The sequence below is a fragment of the Streptopelia decaocto genome (genome assembly GCF_964273445.1).
Source record: "Streptopelia decaocto genome assembly, chromosome: 18".
NCBI classification, from domain to species: domain Eukaryota; kingdom Metazoa; phylum Chordata; class Aves; order Columbiformes; family Columbidae; genus Streptopelia; species Streptopelia decaocto.
This window is the reverse complement of record NC_138673.1, coordinates 1022320-1036935: the sequence shown is the minus strand read 5'-3', so window position 1 is coordinate 1036935 and position 14616 is coordinate 1022320. Positions and strand designations below refer to the sequence as shown.

The 14616-nt window shown below is 55.7% G+C and overlaps 2 protein-coding genes across 2 annotated transcripts in view; both read left to right on the top strand.

The window, feature by feature from the left end:
* Positions 1-8051, top strand: part of RNF43 (ring finger protein 43) — a gene marked incomplete at its 5' end in the record, with an annotated part of 62779 nt that extends 54728 nt beyond the window's left edge. The window contains 2 exons of the mRNA XM_082068551.1: positions 292-1779; positions 7967-8051. Of these exons, the coding sequence (XP_081924677.1) occupies positions 292-1779; positions 7967-8010 (1532 nt within the window). The 3' untranslated portion in view covers positions 8011-8051. The remainder of the gene's footprint in view (positions 1-291; positions 1780-7966) is intronic.
* A 3093-nt stretch (positions 8052-11144) lies between these two features.
* On the top strand, positions 11145-14016 carry SUPT4H1 (SPT4 homolog, DSIF elongation factor subunit). Its single transcript, XM_082068447.1, has 5 exons — positions 11145-11250; positions 11745-11851; positions 11933-11988; positions 12142-12195; positions 13594-14016. The coding sequence occupies exons 1-5, from the start codon at positions 11182-11184 to the stop codon at positions 13659-13661; spliced, it is 354 nt and encodes a 117-aa protein (XP_081924573.1). The 5' UTR covers positions 11145-11181; the 3' UTR covers positions 13662-14016.
* The last annotated feature ends 600 nt before the right edge of the window (positions 14017-14616 follow it).

Genomic DNA, 14616 nt, shown 5'->3' with positions numbered 1-14616 from the left:
GCAGCACGTGTTGCTGTTCACGGGTGTGTACAGGGTGGTGCGTGGGTGGAGAGGGTTGTGCGTGTGCAAACCCACACAGCCCAGCTTGGTCTGTGACCTGCACCAAGAGGGGTTTCCAGTCCTGCGAGGTGGGATCTGGGGGTGCTGGGTGTGCAGGACCATTGTTTTGGTGGTGGCAGTGAGGAGCTGCAGGGCACACAGGACTGGAGTGGGAATGCAGTGGTCACCGGTGCTGGGGCTGCTGCAGCTGGGCTGGGGACGTGTGCTGGACGTTCCCTTCTCTCTCCACAGCCAGAGACTCGGTGGACCAGGCCGTGGCCGCTGGCTCCAGGCTGGCCCCTCGGGACATGGAGCCTGGACGGCGACTCCACCTTTTCCGCCAGCACCCGGGACATGCCCTTTACCACCTCCCACACGCGTATCCTCAGAGGAACCTCCGGAGCTTCCCCTTGGAGCCAACCCACAGCAACCCCTTCTTCCACTCTCCAGAGCTCTCCCAGCTGGATTTTAGCACCATCCACTACGTGCCCTATAGAGCAGCCACCTCCCTGCCCGCCTGCGCCCACCCATCCCCCCTGGCCCCAGGTTTGCTGGGCCAGCAGCACCCCAACCCCTCAGCATGTGGGCAGACGCTGTCACCCCACAGGACTTGTTCCCTCCAGCCCCCCTGCCTGGGGCTGAAGGCAGCCCTGGCACAGAAGCAGCACCGCGCACCCCCCCTGCGCCGGGGGGTCGGCCATGGGCACCAGCACAACAGCAGCGGCTCCGGGGAGAGCTACCTGACCGAGCACAGCGGGTACCTGGCGGACGGGCCGGGCAGCGACTCCAGCTCAGGGCCCTGCCATGGTTCCTCCAGTGACTCCATGCTGAACTGCACGGACGTCAGTCTGCAGGGCATCCACGGCAGCTGCTCCACGTTCCGCAGCTCCCTCAGCAGTGACTACGACCCCTTTGTGTATTGCAGCTCGGAGGGACCCCCCACGGACACGGGCCAGGAGCAGCCGTGGCCGCTGAGGGACACGCGGCCCAGGTCCTTGGACCTGTTGGTGCCGGGGGGTGCTGCTCCGGCCAAGCCCCAGGTGCTCAGCCACGTCCACTACCACCACCACCAGCACCACCACTATGGCAGAGATGCGGAGTGTCCCCCTGGGCGCGCCGGGCAGCGCAGATCCCGGCACTCAGGGGCCAAGGTTGGCTTCCACGGTGTTCGGACACAAAAGAGAACTGAGAAAAGCCATCAGTGTCAGCAGGCCCTGGGAAGCAGCGCTGTGCCACAGGAGGCAGCTCCAGCCTGTCCCCAGGAAGGCCGGGAGCCTCCTCATGTCCCCTCCGCTTCTCCAAACAGGTTGGACTTCAGTGCCACCAGACAATCGGGAGCATCTGGAACGTCCCTGCTGCCCCCGAGACACAGCTTACAGAGCCGTCATCACCGAAGGAAAAGAAAATGTCCCCTGGAGCCTGACCCTGCTCTCCTGCCCGAGGACTTGGCTTTGCCCAAAGCCTGCGATGCTCACGTTCCTCCCGGCCATCCCGCCGGCTACCGCTGCTCACCCGAAGTCCAGCCCTTGATCCCAAGCGCTCCCCTGCCCCATGGCTTGGGGTCTCGGCCACTCTGGAAGTGTTTAGTGCTGCAGTCCGGCTCCGAGCTGAGAAAGCAGGAGGAGGGGTTGTCAGGACGGGAGGGAAGGTGCACGGTTCCTGCTGATTTCTCAGGGACGGGCACCCCCAGACCCAGTCTGAGCGTTCGCCTTCACGGCCCCTCTGGGCGCGGCAGTCAGGGTAAGTCTGGTGTTCGCCTCTCCTCGCAGCAAGCGGGTGAACCAGGGTGGTTTGCTGAAGGTCCCTGGGGTGCCAGTAGAGCTGGTCCCTTCACAGTGGGTTTTCCTCCAGGACCACTGACACCAGAGGTGTGTCAGGGCTCACCTGGCTGGACATGGTGTCCTGGGTGATTAGTAAATTAGTTAATGAGCGCACCAAACTCTGCTGCCTCGTCCTAAAATAATACAAATGAGAAATAAGGTGGCTGGTTTTAACTAAACATCTCTAGCAGCTGGAATATCTCCCAAAGGAAGGGCTGGGACCACGTTTCTCAGTGTCCTTACATCAGTTTTACTGGCAGGGTCGTTATCCTTAAGGCTTATTGGGCTCTAGTTGCTTCAGTCAAGCCCAGCTAACTGGAATCAATAAGGAAGGAAGCGTGCGTGGCCGGTGGTAGTAGGAGAACAGACTGAATGAGTTTATGGATTTGCACATCTCTCACCTGCTTCTGTTGTGTGGGAGTTGCTTTTTAGTGTCTTTTGGAAATCAGATGTAATTGAAGTTTGGCCCTTTGCCTAACTGCAGTACATCCCTCCCTGAGAGAGGGAGAATGTGTTTGAGACGAGGCGGTTTGAAAGGAGCCGGGTTCAGCTCCCAGCCCTCGCTCTCTCGGGAGGCAGGACGCCGCGTGTCTGCAGGGGAGGCGCTGGCTCCCTCCTCGCCACTGACTCACCGCAGCTCCTCGGGCAAATCATTTTGATTTAGGTACCAAACACAGATCTAGCCGCCTAATTTCTGTTCAAGTGCCGGCTTTAAACTCATGACTCACCGTGCCCATTGTGCCGCAGAGATAATAACTTCCTCCCCGTGCTCGTCTATCCAGCCCTAGCCCACGCCCAGGCTCTGGGGCTGCAGGGATGGCGGAGGCAGCAGAGGCTGGATGGGGGCACGGTGCTGCCTGCCCGCGGCGTTCCGGCCTCCCCGACTCCCAGGAACAGATTCTTTTTACTTTCCCAGGTGCAGAAATGCCTGCCAGTGCAGATAGGTGATACGGGAGATCCTTCAAAGGCCCGGAGGGATGCTGCCATTGCGAGAGATGAGGAGTCGGTGGTGCAGAGATGACTCTCTGGTTTGCAGGTGGCTCTGAGGGCTGGTGTCCCCTGAGCTGGTGGCGTTGGGCAGTGGTATTGCCAGGACGCAGGACATGGGGGTCTTCTGCATGGAGAGAGCCCTCCTGGCACGAGGACAGGCTGCTCAGGAGCTGCTCTGAGCTCCCATTGCAAAATTAACCCAGGAGGGACTCCCTGAGCCCCAGCCGAGGACCCGGGGCCCCTCAGGTGGGCTGGGGGTGCCACAGTACCGGGGGCATCGCAGGGGTCCCTGCTGTGATGTCTCTGTCCCTTTGCAGATGGTCTGAGGCCCAGATCTGTGCCAACTTCCCAACAGTGTGATGGGGGCAGCGCTCTGACACCCGCCCAGAGCCAGAGCCAGTGTGCCATGCCCAGCACACGCTGCCTTCCTTCCCTTCATTCCCTCTTCATTCCTCCCCTTACCAGGAGTTAGAACAATCAATGTGTTTGACAGTGGTGGGGCGGGGTTTGACTGCAGTAGCTTCAGCGGATGTTTCCAGGACCAGCCAGAGGGTCAGAATCTCCTTGTAATGTTGAGAGAATACATAGAAAGGAAGAAGAAAGTGGGAGCTCATGCAGGGCTGATGCAGAAAAGCTATCAAGCTGAAAACACGTTGGCTGACATAACACTAAATCTCAGTTATAATCATGTCAGTTCTTTATCTTAGAGACTGGACATAAATCATTATAGAACAAGTAAAAAGAGCAAAGAACAATCTCTATAGAAAGTCCTGTGTAAGCAGGACACAAAAAATAGACAAGGAGACCAAAGAGAAATGCATATGTGCCTCTAGATAAATAATGTACGGCTAAAAGTATAAGTGGATGAGTTAGAAAGCCTGGCTTTCAATTAAAGTTTTGATATAAACTTTTCGGAAACCCAGTTTAAAAACCAAAACAAAACCCAAACAAACAATGGGACCCTGTAATTCCCACGTGAAATTACAGAGAGGAGAGGAGTGTGTCTGTTTTGGTGGCATGGGAGGGACATTATGTGTTAAGGAGAGTATGAAATACAGTGACAAGAGACACAAAAATCCCCAGCTTCACCTAAGGAGGAGTGTGGTGTGAGGGTTATAATACACTGTGTTAGCACAGGCTGTGAAAGAGGAGCCTGCATATACATGGGAGTCTTCTTCACATAATACTAAAAGCAGCAGTCAAAAGAAGATGCGTTGGGGCACAGGCATCATTTAAAGCCCCAAAAAGGGCTGGCTGAGCAGCAGAGGGGGCAAAATTAAAGCAAGAAGCCGTTCTTCTGAAGCAAAGGTGTGGTGAGACAAACAGATCAGAGGAGAGCTGGATGCAAAGCTAAGTGCAGAGCCACGGCGAGGCAGCCAGGGGAGGTTGCTGTGAACAGCTTGGAAAGAGAGAGGCTGTTAATGCAAACGTGTTCGGCTCCAGTAGAAGGGAGAAGGAGGCTCTGCAGGCCCAGGGAGCAGCGCGGGTCTCAGGGGGATGTTCAGGGGCTGGAGCTGCACCGAATGTATTGCACCAGTGATGAGGGTGGAAGTGCTTGAGGAGCTTCTCACATCTCTGTTCAGAGCGTGAGGTAGGAGATCCCTCACAAATTAAACCATCAGTATGGGCGCTTCTGAGAGCAGCAATAAAGTGGATAGTGACAAATTGCCCAGGCCGCAGATCACTCACCTGAGCATCGTGCAGGGGCCGAAGCACAAAACTGCTAAACCAGGAGCGTGGACAGCAACGTGCTGCCCGAGCCCTGAGCCGCAGGAAGAGCTGGGGAACATCAGCCTGAAACAGCTGAGGCCGTGGAACGATGAGCCTGACTTTCCTGCCAAGCGAATCGTTAAAAATTCAAATACAGGGTCTGACTTGTAAGCACATGGCTAAATGTGAAAACCAGGGGAGGAGGTAACGCAGCTTTTGTAGAGAGAGATAAGGCCTTGCAGATCTTTTAGGGGAATGAAGCTTTCAAAGGATAAAAGGGAAGGTGCTCTCATAGGTAAATAACTGGCTAAAAAATAGCAGACAAAGTGCAGATCAGACTTAATGGAGGAAAGTTACTCAGAGAAGGAGGTAAATGGAGTTCTGCACCTTTCAGCAAGCTCATAAATATCCTGGACAAGGAGAGGAGATAGCAAAGTTTATAAAAGACAAAATCCTTCAGGACTGTCAGCTTTAAAACCGTTTACAAAGCATTAGGGTAGGATCTCCTGTTGCCGGGTTCCTGGGCAATAGAGTGGCGGATGAAATCCCGCGTGAGTAATACAAAATGCCAGACACAAGCAGAACTGCTTCTCAGTAAAAATCAATTGATTATCAGGAATTGTGAGGGAACAAACGGCGGGGAAGCAGAAAGTGCCCTCATGCAGCTGCGTGTGTGATGCTTTCACAGCTCGCATCCGCCGCTGGTCACCGCTTCTCAGAAACGGCCATAGCAGACTGGGGAGACAGGCATGAGGGCATCGAGCACACTCACAATGATGGCGTTTTTCTGAGAAAACAGAAAGAATATAGAGACCTTGATGTGGGAAGAAGATGACAAGCAGAGGATATGAAATCAGGAGAGCAGGGGCGAAGGCAGATAAGAAAGACTCACTATTGTTTATAACAAAATAAGCGGTGGCATCAAATGGGAACCAGAAGCTTTAAAACACCCAATAAAGTAACACAGGGTGCGTAGGGAACTGGTGCTCATTGCCCAGAGGATGTAGATGCCAGAAGTCAAATGGGTTTGAGATCCGAGATCAAGAGCTATCAAAGGCAGAGATGCAAATACAATCTCTGGCTTGGGAAGTCTCTAAACCAGGGTTTCTAGAAGCTGAGGGTGCTCCTGTGGGATGCAGCACCCTCGGGTGCGTTCCTACCTCGCCCAGCCGCAGGTGAGGCTGAATCCTGGTCCAGGAGAAACTCACTGGTGCAGGCAGTGCCGTGCGCTGGCATTGCAGGGAATCACTGCCCACAGCCACACGACCCCAGAGACACTTGGTGATCTCGGAGTTTATGCCGCTTCCTTGAGCACCAGCTTTTCACAGAACCCCAGGCTGGCTGGGTTGCAGGAGCTCTGCAGATCCCCAGCCCAGCCCTGCTCACGCAGGGTCACACAGCAGATCACACAGGTGGGTCCAGGCGGTTTGAATGTCTCACAGAAGGAGACTCCACACCCGCTCTGGGCAGCCTGGGCCAGGCTCTGGCACCTCCCAGCAAACAAGTTTCTGCTCATGTTCACATGGAGCCTCCTGTGTTTCAGTCTGTGCCCGTTGCCCCTCACCCTGGCGTTGGGCACCATGAACAGAGTCTGGTCCATCCTCTGACACCCACCCTGAGCTATTGATCCCATTGATCAGATCCCTCTCAGCTTCTCTTCTCCAGCTCAACAGCCCCAGCTCTCTCATCTCATCACAAAGATGCTCCAGACCCCTCAGCATCTCTGTGTCCCTCCGCTAGACTCTCCAGTAATTCCTTGTCCTTCTTGCACTGGGCAGCCCAGAACTGGATGCAGAACTCCAGCTTTTCTTGGTGGGGTTTGCATAAAGACACATCCCAGCCTCTCTTGCCTGGGTGACTGTACCCGGGAGTCATTTCACTGCAGTCAGTCCTCAAGCAATGCTGAATGGATCCTTTGCAGAGACATCAGACAGCTGGCAGTGAATTACAGCTAGACAGCTGCCTAAACCGCCCAGCGCACACAGATCTCATCCCAGAACAGCAGAGGCTGATGAAACCTCCCGATTTCTCTCTCTGGGCAATGTCAGCTCCTGCAGCACTGGCAGCATCCTCCCCTCTCTGCCGGCTCCTGCTCGTCCTCTCGGCCGTTCCCTTTCATGTCGTGTCTTTGATCTTTACTGGAAAGGGGGAAAGGGATTTGAAGGTAAAGACCACCGCTAAAACCTAATACCCAAAGAACAAGATTTCTGCTATATCCCCAAGGTGTGTCCCTGCGGGTTGTCGCCCCGTGTGGGTCGCGATGGCCGGTTCGGCAGCTGAGGCTCTGCCACCCCTCCCACTTCACGGCCCGTTTTTAACCTCCCTTCCTGGTTGTGTAACAGGGACACTCACACAGGCACAGCTTTCAGAAAGTACTTTAATAATGCTCTTTGAGACTTGGGGCATCCGACTGATCACAGAGTGAGTGAAGCTGCGCAGTCTTTTGTGTCACACATGCGCTGGGGTCCAGGAGGAGCAGTTGGCAATGGCTCAGTCAATGTACTGGTGACAAAACACCAGATACGCTCAAACTCTGTCTTCTGGTACTTTGACCATGCCTGCACACACATATATATGTATAACACTGTGCCTGCGCATTGACTTTCTCACATCAACTAGCTACATTTTCAAAGCAGAATCTCATTTGTTTGTTTTCTTCCCATATATTTAATTTTCAGAGGTCCTGTTCCTACAGCTGCTGATTTATACCCAACAAGAATTCGCTGTGACTGTTTCGAAAAGTTGGTTTGAATTGCTCTCTATGAATGTCTATATGGGCATTTGTTTCGTTTTGATCTCAGGAACATTTAGGAAAAAGGAAACGTAGAATAATGCACGTGTAGCTTTCTGGGGTATGCTGACCCTGTGCAGGAGCTCTGGGCAGAGCTGGAAGGGACTGTGGTGTGTGTGTTAGCACGAAACGCGTATGCCATCCCTTTTTTGCACAAACACACCACTTGCTTTTGCTGTCTGCAGTTCCAGTTGTTGTCCCCTGTGCCTGGAAGGTGCTGCCGTGGCACTGTGAATACAAATCAGTGTGATTTCCTGTTGCTAATCATTTTTAAAATGGCTGTACAGACTTTTCTTAAAGAGCCAACATCAAAAAGCCTCAAGCAAACGTGGCAGTGATGTGAATCCTGGGGTGCACTGTGCCCTCAGCCTGTATCTTCTGAAATGTTTAAAGAGGAGCTTGACATCTTACCTTTCTATTTTATTGTGCTTAGAGGAATAAACTGATTGGGGAAGTGGCCAGAATAGCCCCTCCAAAATACTGCGAGAAACTCAGTGGCTTCCACCGCAGCATCTGTTCCCTGTGTTGTGGGTCAGGGCCCCGGCAGCTGCAGAGTCCGGGGATATTCAGCCACTTGTAGCTGATGCTTTTCTCTTTTCCTTTTCTTTGGATGCAGGATCTGAAGAGGAAGTCCAGGATGTCCATGAACACTCGGTTTAATAAAACACTGGCCTGTTTGCCTACTGGAGAGCTGGAGTGGACAGAGATGCTCAGCGCACCGGCCGCAGAGGAGCTCACGGCTCGCTCTCCGCACGGGCGGCGCGGAAGGACCAGCCCGGCCACGCCAAGCTGCACACAGCAAACACGCAACGTGACACTTGTGGTGTCCTCACGTGTTCCTGCGTTGCGATGGTCAAGAAACACAGAGCCGTGTTCTCTGTGGGAGGCACAGGCAGCCCCCTGCACCCGGGGCACCGTCTGTGTGGGAGTCACCAGCTCGCGGAGCGAGAGCAAGCTGCTATTTTGGCATGTTCATGCCACAGAAGGTTTTGCTAAACACTTCAAAAATAAACAAGCCTTCAAGACCAAAAGCTGCAGAAACAACTTTCTGTGGCCTGATAGCTCCTGACTTCATTTCCTCACTTAGGTCAAAAGCCAGACTTCTTCATTTAACTTTTCCACTCTTACTTCAGACACAGGAACAAGGTGTTCTCCAGCTCAGCGCTGCAAGGTGCTGCTTCTGACTTCACTGGAAACCAACAGCTCTTGCCACTTTTGATCACTTCGTTGTCCCTCAGCTGCCATCGTCTCGGCCGTTCGCTGCGTTGTGCCAGCAGCAGGAGCGGGGACACGGGGACAATGTCAGCGTTTCTGGGAAGGAGCTGGGCCAGACTCTTTCCATTGCAAAGAATCCACCCTCTCATCTGGCAATGTGAACGAGTCTCTTCACTCATCTTCTAACTCCTCCGCTTACCCTCAGAACAGGGGAGGTGGCAGCCCTGGTAGGAGCAACTCCTTTCTTGAGCCTGTTTCACATCTGAGATGCCGCTCTCACAGGAGTCACGAGGAAACCCTGAGTTCACGAGGCTCCTGCTTCTCTCCTTCCTCCCTCGTTGCCCCAAACCACAGCAAAAAATCCCAGCAAAAGCATGTGTAATAAACTCAGAGCAGAGCCCCATCCATCACCCAGCTTTATCTTCATATTTCTGAGACACCTGAAATGACCCTGCGAAGGCATTTTTCAAAATACCCTTCTGCCTTTTCTAGCGTTTTGATGATGGAGAGAGAAAACTTGCAAAATCGCTTGGCTCTCATTTTATTAGGTTTTTTTACCGCTCCCTTTTTTTTTTTTGGAACATCACTAGCTCTTATTTCCTACATCTCATAATTTGGGGACGTCGAAGTAAAACAAAACCTGCCAATTTCAAAGCACATAGAACCCAAACAGCGGGGAATTAGACTGTCGAGTTCATTGCCCTAAATGATCATTCAGGCCAAAGAATTCACCATGTGAAGCGGAGCTGAGGGTAACTCCTGACAGTTTGAAACCCGGAGCAGGGACAGGCTCCCCCCACCTGCCCAGTGCTCGGTGCTTTCTGGGGCTTCTTGTGAAGCTGCAGCTTCTTCTCCAGTTTGTGAGAGTGCACTCGGTGTCAGCTTGGGCTCATCCTGCCTTCGTGGGTGAGGAAAGCTTTGACGGGGCTTGCTGCCCTTAATCTTTTTCTCAGCTGCTAATCGGTCACTGGCATTCAAGCGATGGTGTTAAAAATCAGCTGATAGCACCGTTTTAAACAAAACATGATTCCCTTGCCAGTGTTCTTTTCTTGCCTCCCGTGACTGAGCCACTGCAGGATCTTTCAGTCTAGAGAAGGGCTGAATTTCTTTCTTCAAAGAACCCAGCATAATTCCATTTTAACCATTTCAGGCTCTTTTTGCTCATCCTACAGAGCAAGCAGAAAACACAAGCTCAGACGTTTTCTCCCTTACAGGAAAGTCAGTCTTTAAATAGAGGAAAAAACTCAGGAACGGGTCTAGATTCCCCCAGTTTAACTTCTTTTGCGTGTGGTCCGTGGCTTGTCTCAACCAGCTCCCCTGTCCTTGGCCATCCTGGAGGGCTCAGATGACTTTACAGCGGGGAGGGTCATGAAGTCCGAGTGCTCCCGCTGGTTTCTTTAGGAGTCAAGAGGGTCGAGAGCCTCCAGGGACACATTTCACTGCCTCAAAGGAACGACCGTTTAGTTTGCAGTCTGAAAGTCCTCTTCTCTGGGGGCCCGAATTTGCGGCAAGCCCTAAGCTCCTTGAGAAAGTGGTCAGTACTAACGCACCCCCTCCACTCCCACTGCAGTATTACCGGGCTGCGCAGGGCAACGCCTGCTTCAGAGTGTTCTCCTTTCCTGAGGTTTACGCTGCTGCTCCTTTTCTACTAGAAAACAGCCATCCCAGATGCTGGGCCCCCTCCCCGGGGTTTGCAGGGCTCAATGAGAGCGTGCAGGTCTGCCTCGGTGGGTTCCTGGGCGGAAGGAGAGGGAGGAACGCTCCTGACGGTGGTTTTTAAGATCCTTTTCACTAGATGGACTGTCGTCCTTGGCCGCCTGGAAGAGAAGCAGCAATAACTGAGAAAACGGGGAACAGCTCCTCTCAGCCCTGCAGCTCTCGCGCCGGCGCAGCACCCCTGTCCCCCCATTTCTCCAGCATCGCTGCGATGAAGCCGAGCTCATTTTCCTTCGTTGTGTCCAAAGTCCCAGCTGAAACTGATGGAAGCCAGAGCATCCCGAACGTGCTCTGTCCGAACACGAAGCCCCTTCCCCAGGGACCGTCACCCCGGAGCTCCCGCCCCCCGTGGCACCGAGGCCGGACCCAGAGCCCCTTTTGTAACAGTCAGATCCTTTTGAAATGTGAATATTGGTTATTTTTGTCGCTGGTTTTTTGTTTTGTTTTGTTTTCTGAGTCTGTCCTGGCTCGTGGGGCTTGGGAATAAATTATGACCCTAAAAAAAGAAACAAAAAAAGAAAAAAAAAAGAATACGTTTTATATATATGCAAAACTGTATATTTATATCCGATAGAAACAAAGATGTGTGAATATGCTGATGTGCTCAGAAATATATTTATTTACTAATATATTTATCCATGTACCCGGTGTGCTCGCGTGGCTTTGTTCTTTGCACCGAGCGCTGCCAGAGGCGCCTCCGACCGATACCGCGGATCCACCGCAGGGTCCCGGCGCCGCGACAGGGGCCGCGGAGCCGCACGGGGGACCGGGCCGGGGGCTGGACCGGGGGCTGGACCGGGGGCTCCGCCCGTTCCGGGCCGCGATGCCGCGGGCGGCGCCGCCCGCCCCCTCTCCGGGCCGCCCCGCCCCGCTCTGCGCCTGCGCGGCGGCGGCGGCGCGATGGCGCTGGAGACCGTGCCCAAGGACCTGCGGCACCTCCGCGCCTGCCTGCTCTGCTCCCTCGTCAAGGTGCGACCGGCCCCGGGACCGCTCCCCGCCCGGCCCTTGTGCCCCGGCCCGGAACAGCCCCTGCCCGGCCTGGGCCTCTCTCCCCGCCCGCCGCCCGGCTCGGGCCTCCCCGGCCGCTGGGCTCCGCCGCCCCGACGGGCCTTTCCGCTTCCCGGGGCTCTCTCCCTTCTCCCGGTACAGCCCGCCCCGGCTCCTCTCTCTTCCCTCCCCAAGCCCCTGCGGCCGCCGCGGGCCCCGCTGGGCCCCGGCCGCCCTCCCCGGCCCGGCGCTCGCCCTCCCCGGCCCGGCGCTCGCCCTCCCCGGCCCGGCGCTCGCCCTCCCCGGCCCGGCGCTCGCCCTCCCCGGCCCCGCGCTCGCCCTCCCCGGCCCCGCGCTCGCCCTCCCCGGCCCCGCTGGGCCCCGGCCGCCCTCCCCGGCCCCGCTGGGCCCCGGCCGCCCTCCCCGGCCCTGCGCTCGCCCTCCCTGGCCCCGCGCTCACCCCCGTGTCCCCTCAGACCATCGACCAGTTCGAGTACGACGGCTGCGACAACTGCGACGCGTACCTGCAGATGAAGGGCAACCGGGAGATGGTCTACGACTGCACCAGCTCCTCGTTCGACGGGTGAGTGCGGCCCGGGCCGCGTTCCCCGCGGTGCCTGGGGCGCCCGGCCCGGAGCGTCCCCTCACTGCCGCCCCTCCGCAGGATCATCGCCATGATGAGCCCCGAGGACAGCTGGGTCTCCAAGTGGCAGCGGATCAGTGAGTGGTTTTCCCGTCTGGTTTGAGAGCTGGAGGTCCCTTTTCTCCAGCACCCCGTCTCGGGCTGCACGGGGGGTTCTGCTCCCCGGGGGGGCAGGGGCTGGTGGGCACGCTGGTCCCTCCCTGCGGGTCACTCCGTGTTTCTTTCCCCAGGTAACTTCAAGCCGGGTGTGTACGCGGTGTCTGTGACCGGCCGCCTGCCCCAAGGTAACACCGCCAGCTTTTTAGGGGGGGGCTCCTGAACGGCTGGGGATTATTGTGTATATGAGGTGTTGGGGCTGTAGCCACCTCTGAGGTGACAAACTCGGCAGCGTATTGCACTGGGTCACGAAATCACGATTTTGGGCCTCAGTGTTGTGCCCAGGGCGCAGGCCGTGGGGGTGAAGGGCAAAGTGACTGCGAGAAGGAGGCGCTGAACGGGGCGAGGGTGGTTTGGGTGTTCTGCACACGGGTTTTCTACCTGCAGCCGTTTAACAGTGTGCCTGCCAGAAGCTGATACTGAAAATGCTGCTGAATAAAACCTGTGGTGCCAGGCAGAGCATCAGAGGGATAAACTGTGATGGAAGGGGCACTCCAGAGAGTGGGTGCCTTTCAAACTGCTCAGCTGTAGGGAAACACGAAGGTTTGTCTGTAGAAAAGAGCTCCGCAGGTGGGGGTGCTGTCACGGCAACCTCAGGGAGCAGGTGGCGCTTTCCCTACTGCACTGAGGGCTTATGTGAAGGTGGGGTTTGTGTTTATAAACGGAGCGGAGGGTGCAGAGGGTTGGCCCTGTCCCCGTAAGGCACAAACCGCATGTGGTGCCTGGCTGAGAGCCCCTGCCCTGCCCATAGCCCTGCGCCCTGCCCCAGGAGTTCCGCAGCCCCGTACCCGGGGTGAGAGCTGTGCCTGCAATCCCAGGCTCCTGATTTCTGGCCTGAGCTCCTCCGTCTGCGTTGGGAAGGAGCTGGAACATGATGAGGCTGGAAGCTTGGTCCTGCTGGCCCAGCTTGGGGCACATCCCAAGTAACCGGAGTGTGGCAGACGATGGCGTGAGCTCGATGGGGCCGCAGGCAGGAGCATGGGGCAACATGTCGAGGGGCACAGGTGCCTTGGGACTCGCTCCGCCCGTCCTCACATCACCTTGAGAGTGAGAAGACTGGGGAGCATGAAAACCGGCACTTGTGGGCCTCACGAGCTGTCGGCTGGCTGTCCGTGGTGTGAGGCGCTGGTGAGAACCGTGTCAAACCCCGCGGTACCTTCTGCTCCCGAGGGTTACTGAGAAGGTGCAGACAGGTCACGGAGTGACTGAAAGGTTAAGGACTGCGCTTAGGAGCTTTACCTGTTCAGTACAGTCATAATATTCAAACAGTTTCAAGTAGAAAATGATGTAAACAAAATCTCTTACCTGCTTCTTTCCAAAGGCAAAACAAGAGTTGACATTTGACAGCTCTGTCTGGGCATTTAAACCAGAAGAGGGAACACTTGAGTGAAGTTGATATACAGAAGAAATAGAGATCATCCAATTCTTGGTCTCTCCGGTGAAGGCTTTGTGATGGAGCAACCATGTTTCTCCAGGGCTCCTCATCCCTCGAGAACACTGAAATGTGTTTTGTTTCCTTGCTGCAGGGATCGTCCGAGAGCTGAAGAGCCGTGGCGTGGCTTACAAGTCCCGAGACACAGCTATAAAAACCTAAGGGACTGTGGTGCTGCCCGGAGCGTTCCCTGGTGCTGGGTGTGGAGAGCTGGCGGGCACGCGGGCACCGCTCCGAAACCTTTTGGCTTCAGCACGTGGGGGCACGAGCAGGGACTGCGAGGGAGCTCGCTGGCATCTCCCGCTCAGCACCTCTGCACTCTGACATTCCACTGGCTGCCCACACAGACCATAGACCTTTTTTTTGGGCCTTGACAAGGGGGAGGGTGTGAGTAGGTCTGGGAAAGTGGTGTTTGGTGGTGAGACACCAAGGGTTTTACAGTTGGTGTGGAAAAGAGGAGGGATGGGATGTAGCTGTGTAAATATTTCAATAAAACGTGCAGGCCTGGCAGAGTGGAGCCCACGTGTCTGGTCGGTCACTGGTTTCACCTGCTGCAGCGAGGGGACTGTGTGAGGGGTTGTGTGCTCAGCCCCACACCTGCCAAACTGGACCCTGCGCCTCCCTTGTGCCATGGACCACGTTCCAGTCTGGAGATCTGCCCTGGCTGAGCTGGGGTGTCCTTCACTGTGGGAACGAGCAGACCAGCAATTTGTGCCTTACAGCTCACAGCTGGGTGGGTAAGGTGATGGTCACTCTTTTGTGTGGCAGGAGTTACCTGGAGTTCACAGTGCCCTGAGCCTGCAGGGTTCTGGACCAGGGATGTGAGTGTGAGCTTGAAGAACGTTCAAGTGGCTGTTGGTGGCCTCCAGGCTGGGCAGAGCAAGGTGGGCCCTGTGCTGGGGGGCAGCACTGGGGAGGGCTGGACGAGCAGGGGTGGGCACGCCTGTCCAGGCTCCTGCTTGGAGAGGCCTGGCTGTCACTGTGTGTCCTGAGCATCTGCATTGCCTGGGCTCTCAAGAGGTTTAATCTCTTTAGCTGATGGCTCTTGCTTAATTTCTTTTGTTCCAGTTCAGCAGCCACCAATCACAAAGGTGGCTTGTCCAAGATCAGGAGCCCT

Excerpts from the sequence above, each read along its gene's own strand:
- SUPT4H1 (XM_082068447.1), top strand. The coding sequence starts at position 11,182 with ATGGCGCTGGAGACCGTGCCCAAGGACCTGCGGCACCTCCGCGCCTGC. Across the intron at positions 11,852-11,932 it reads ACCAGCTCCTCGTTCGACGG|GATCATCGCCATGATGAGCC; the intron begins GTGAGTGCGGCC and ends GCCCCTCCGCAG. Across the intron at positions 11,989-12,141 it reads CTCCAAGTGGCAGCGGATCA|GTAACTTCAAGCCGGGTGTG; the intron begins GTGAGTGGTTTT and ends TTCTTTCCCCAG.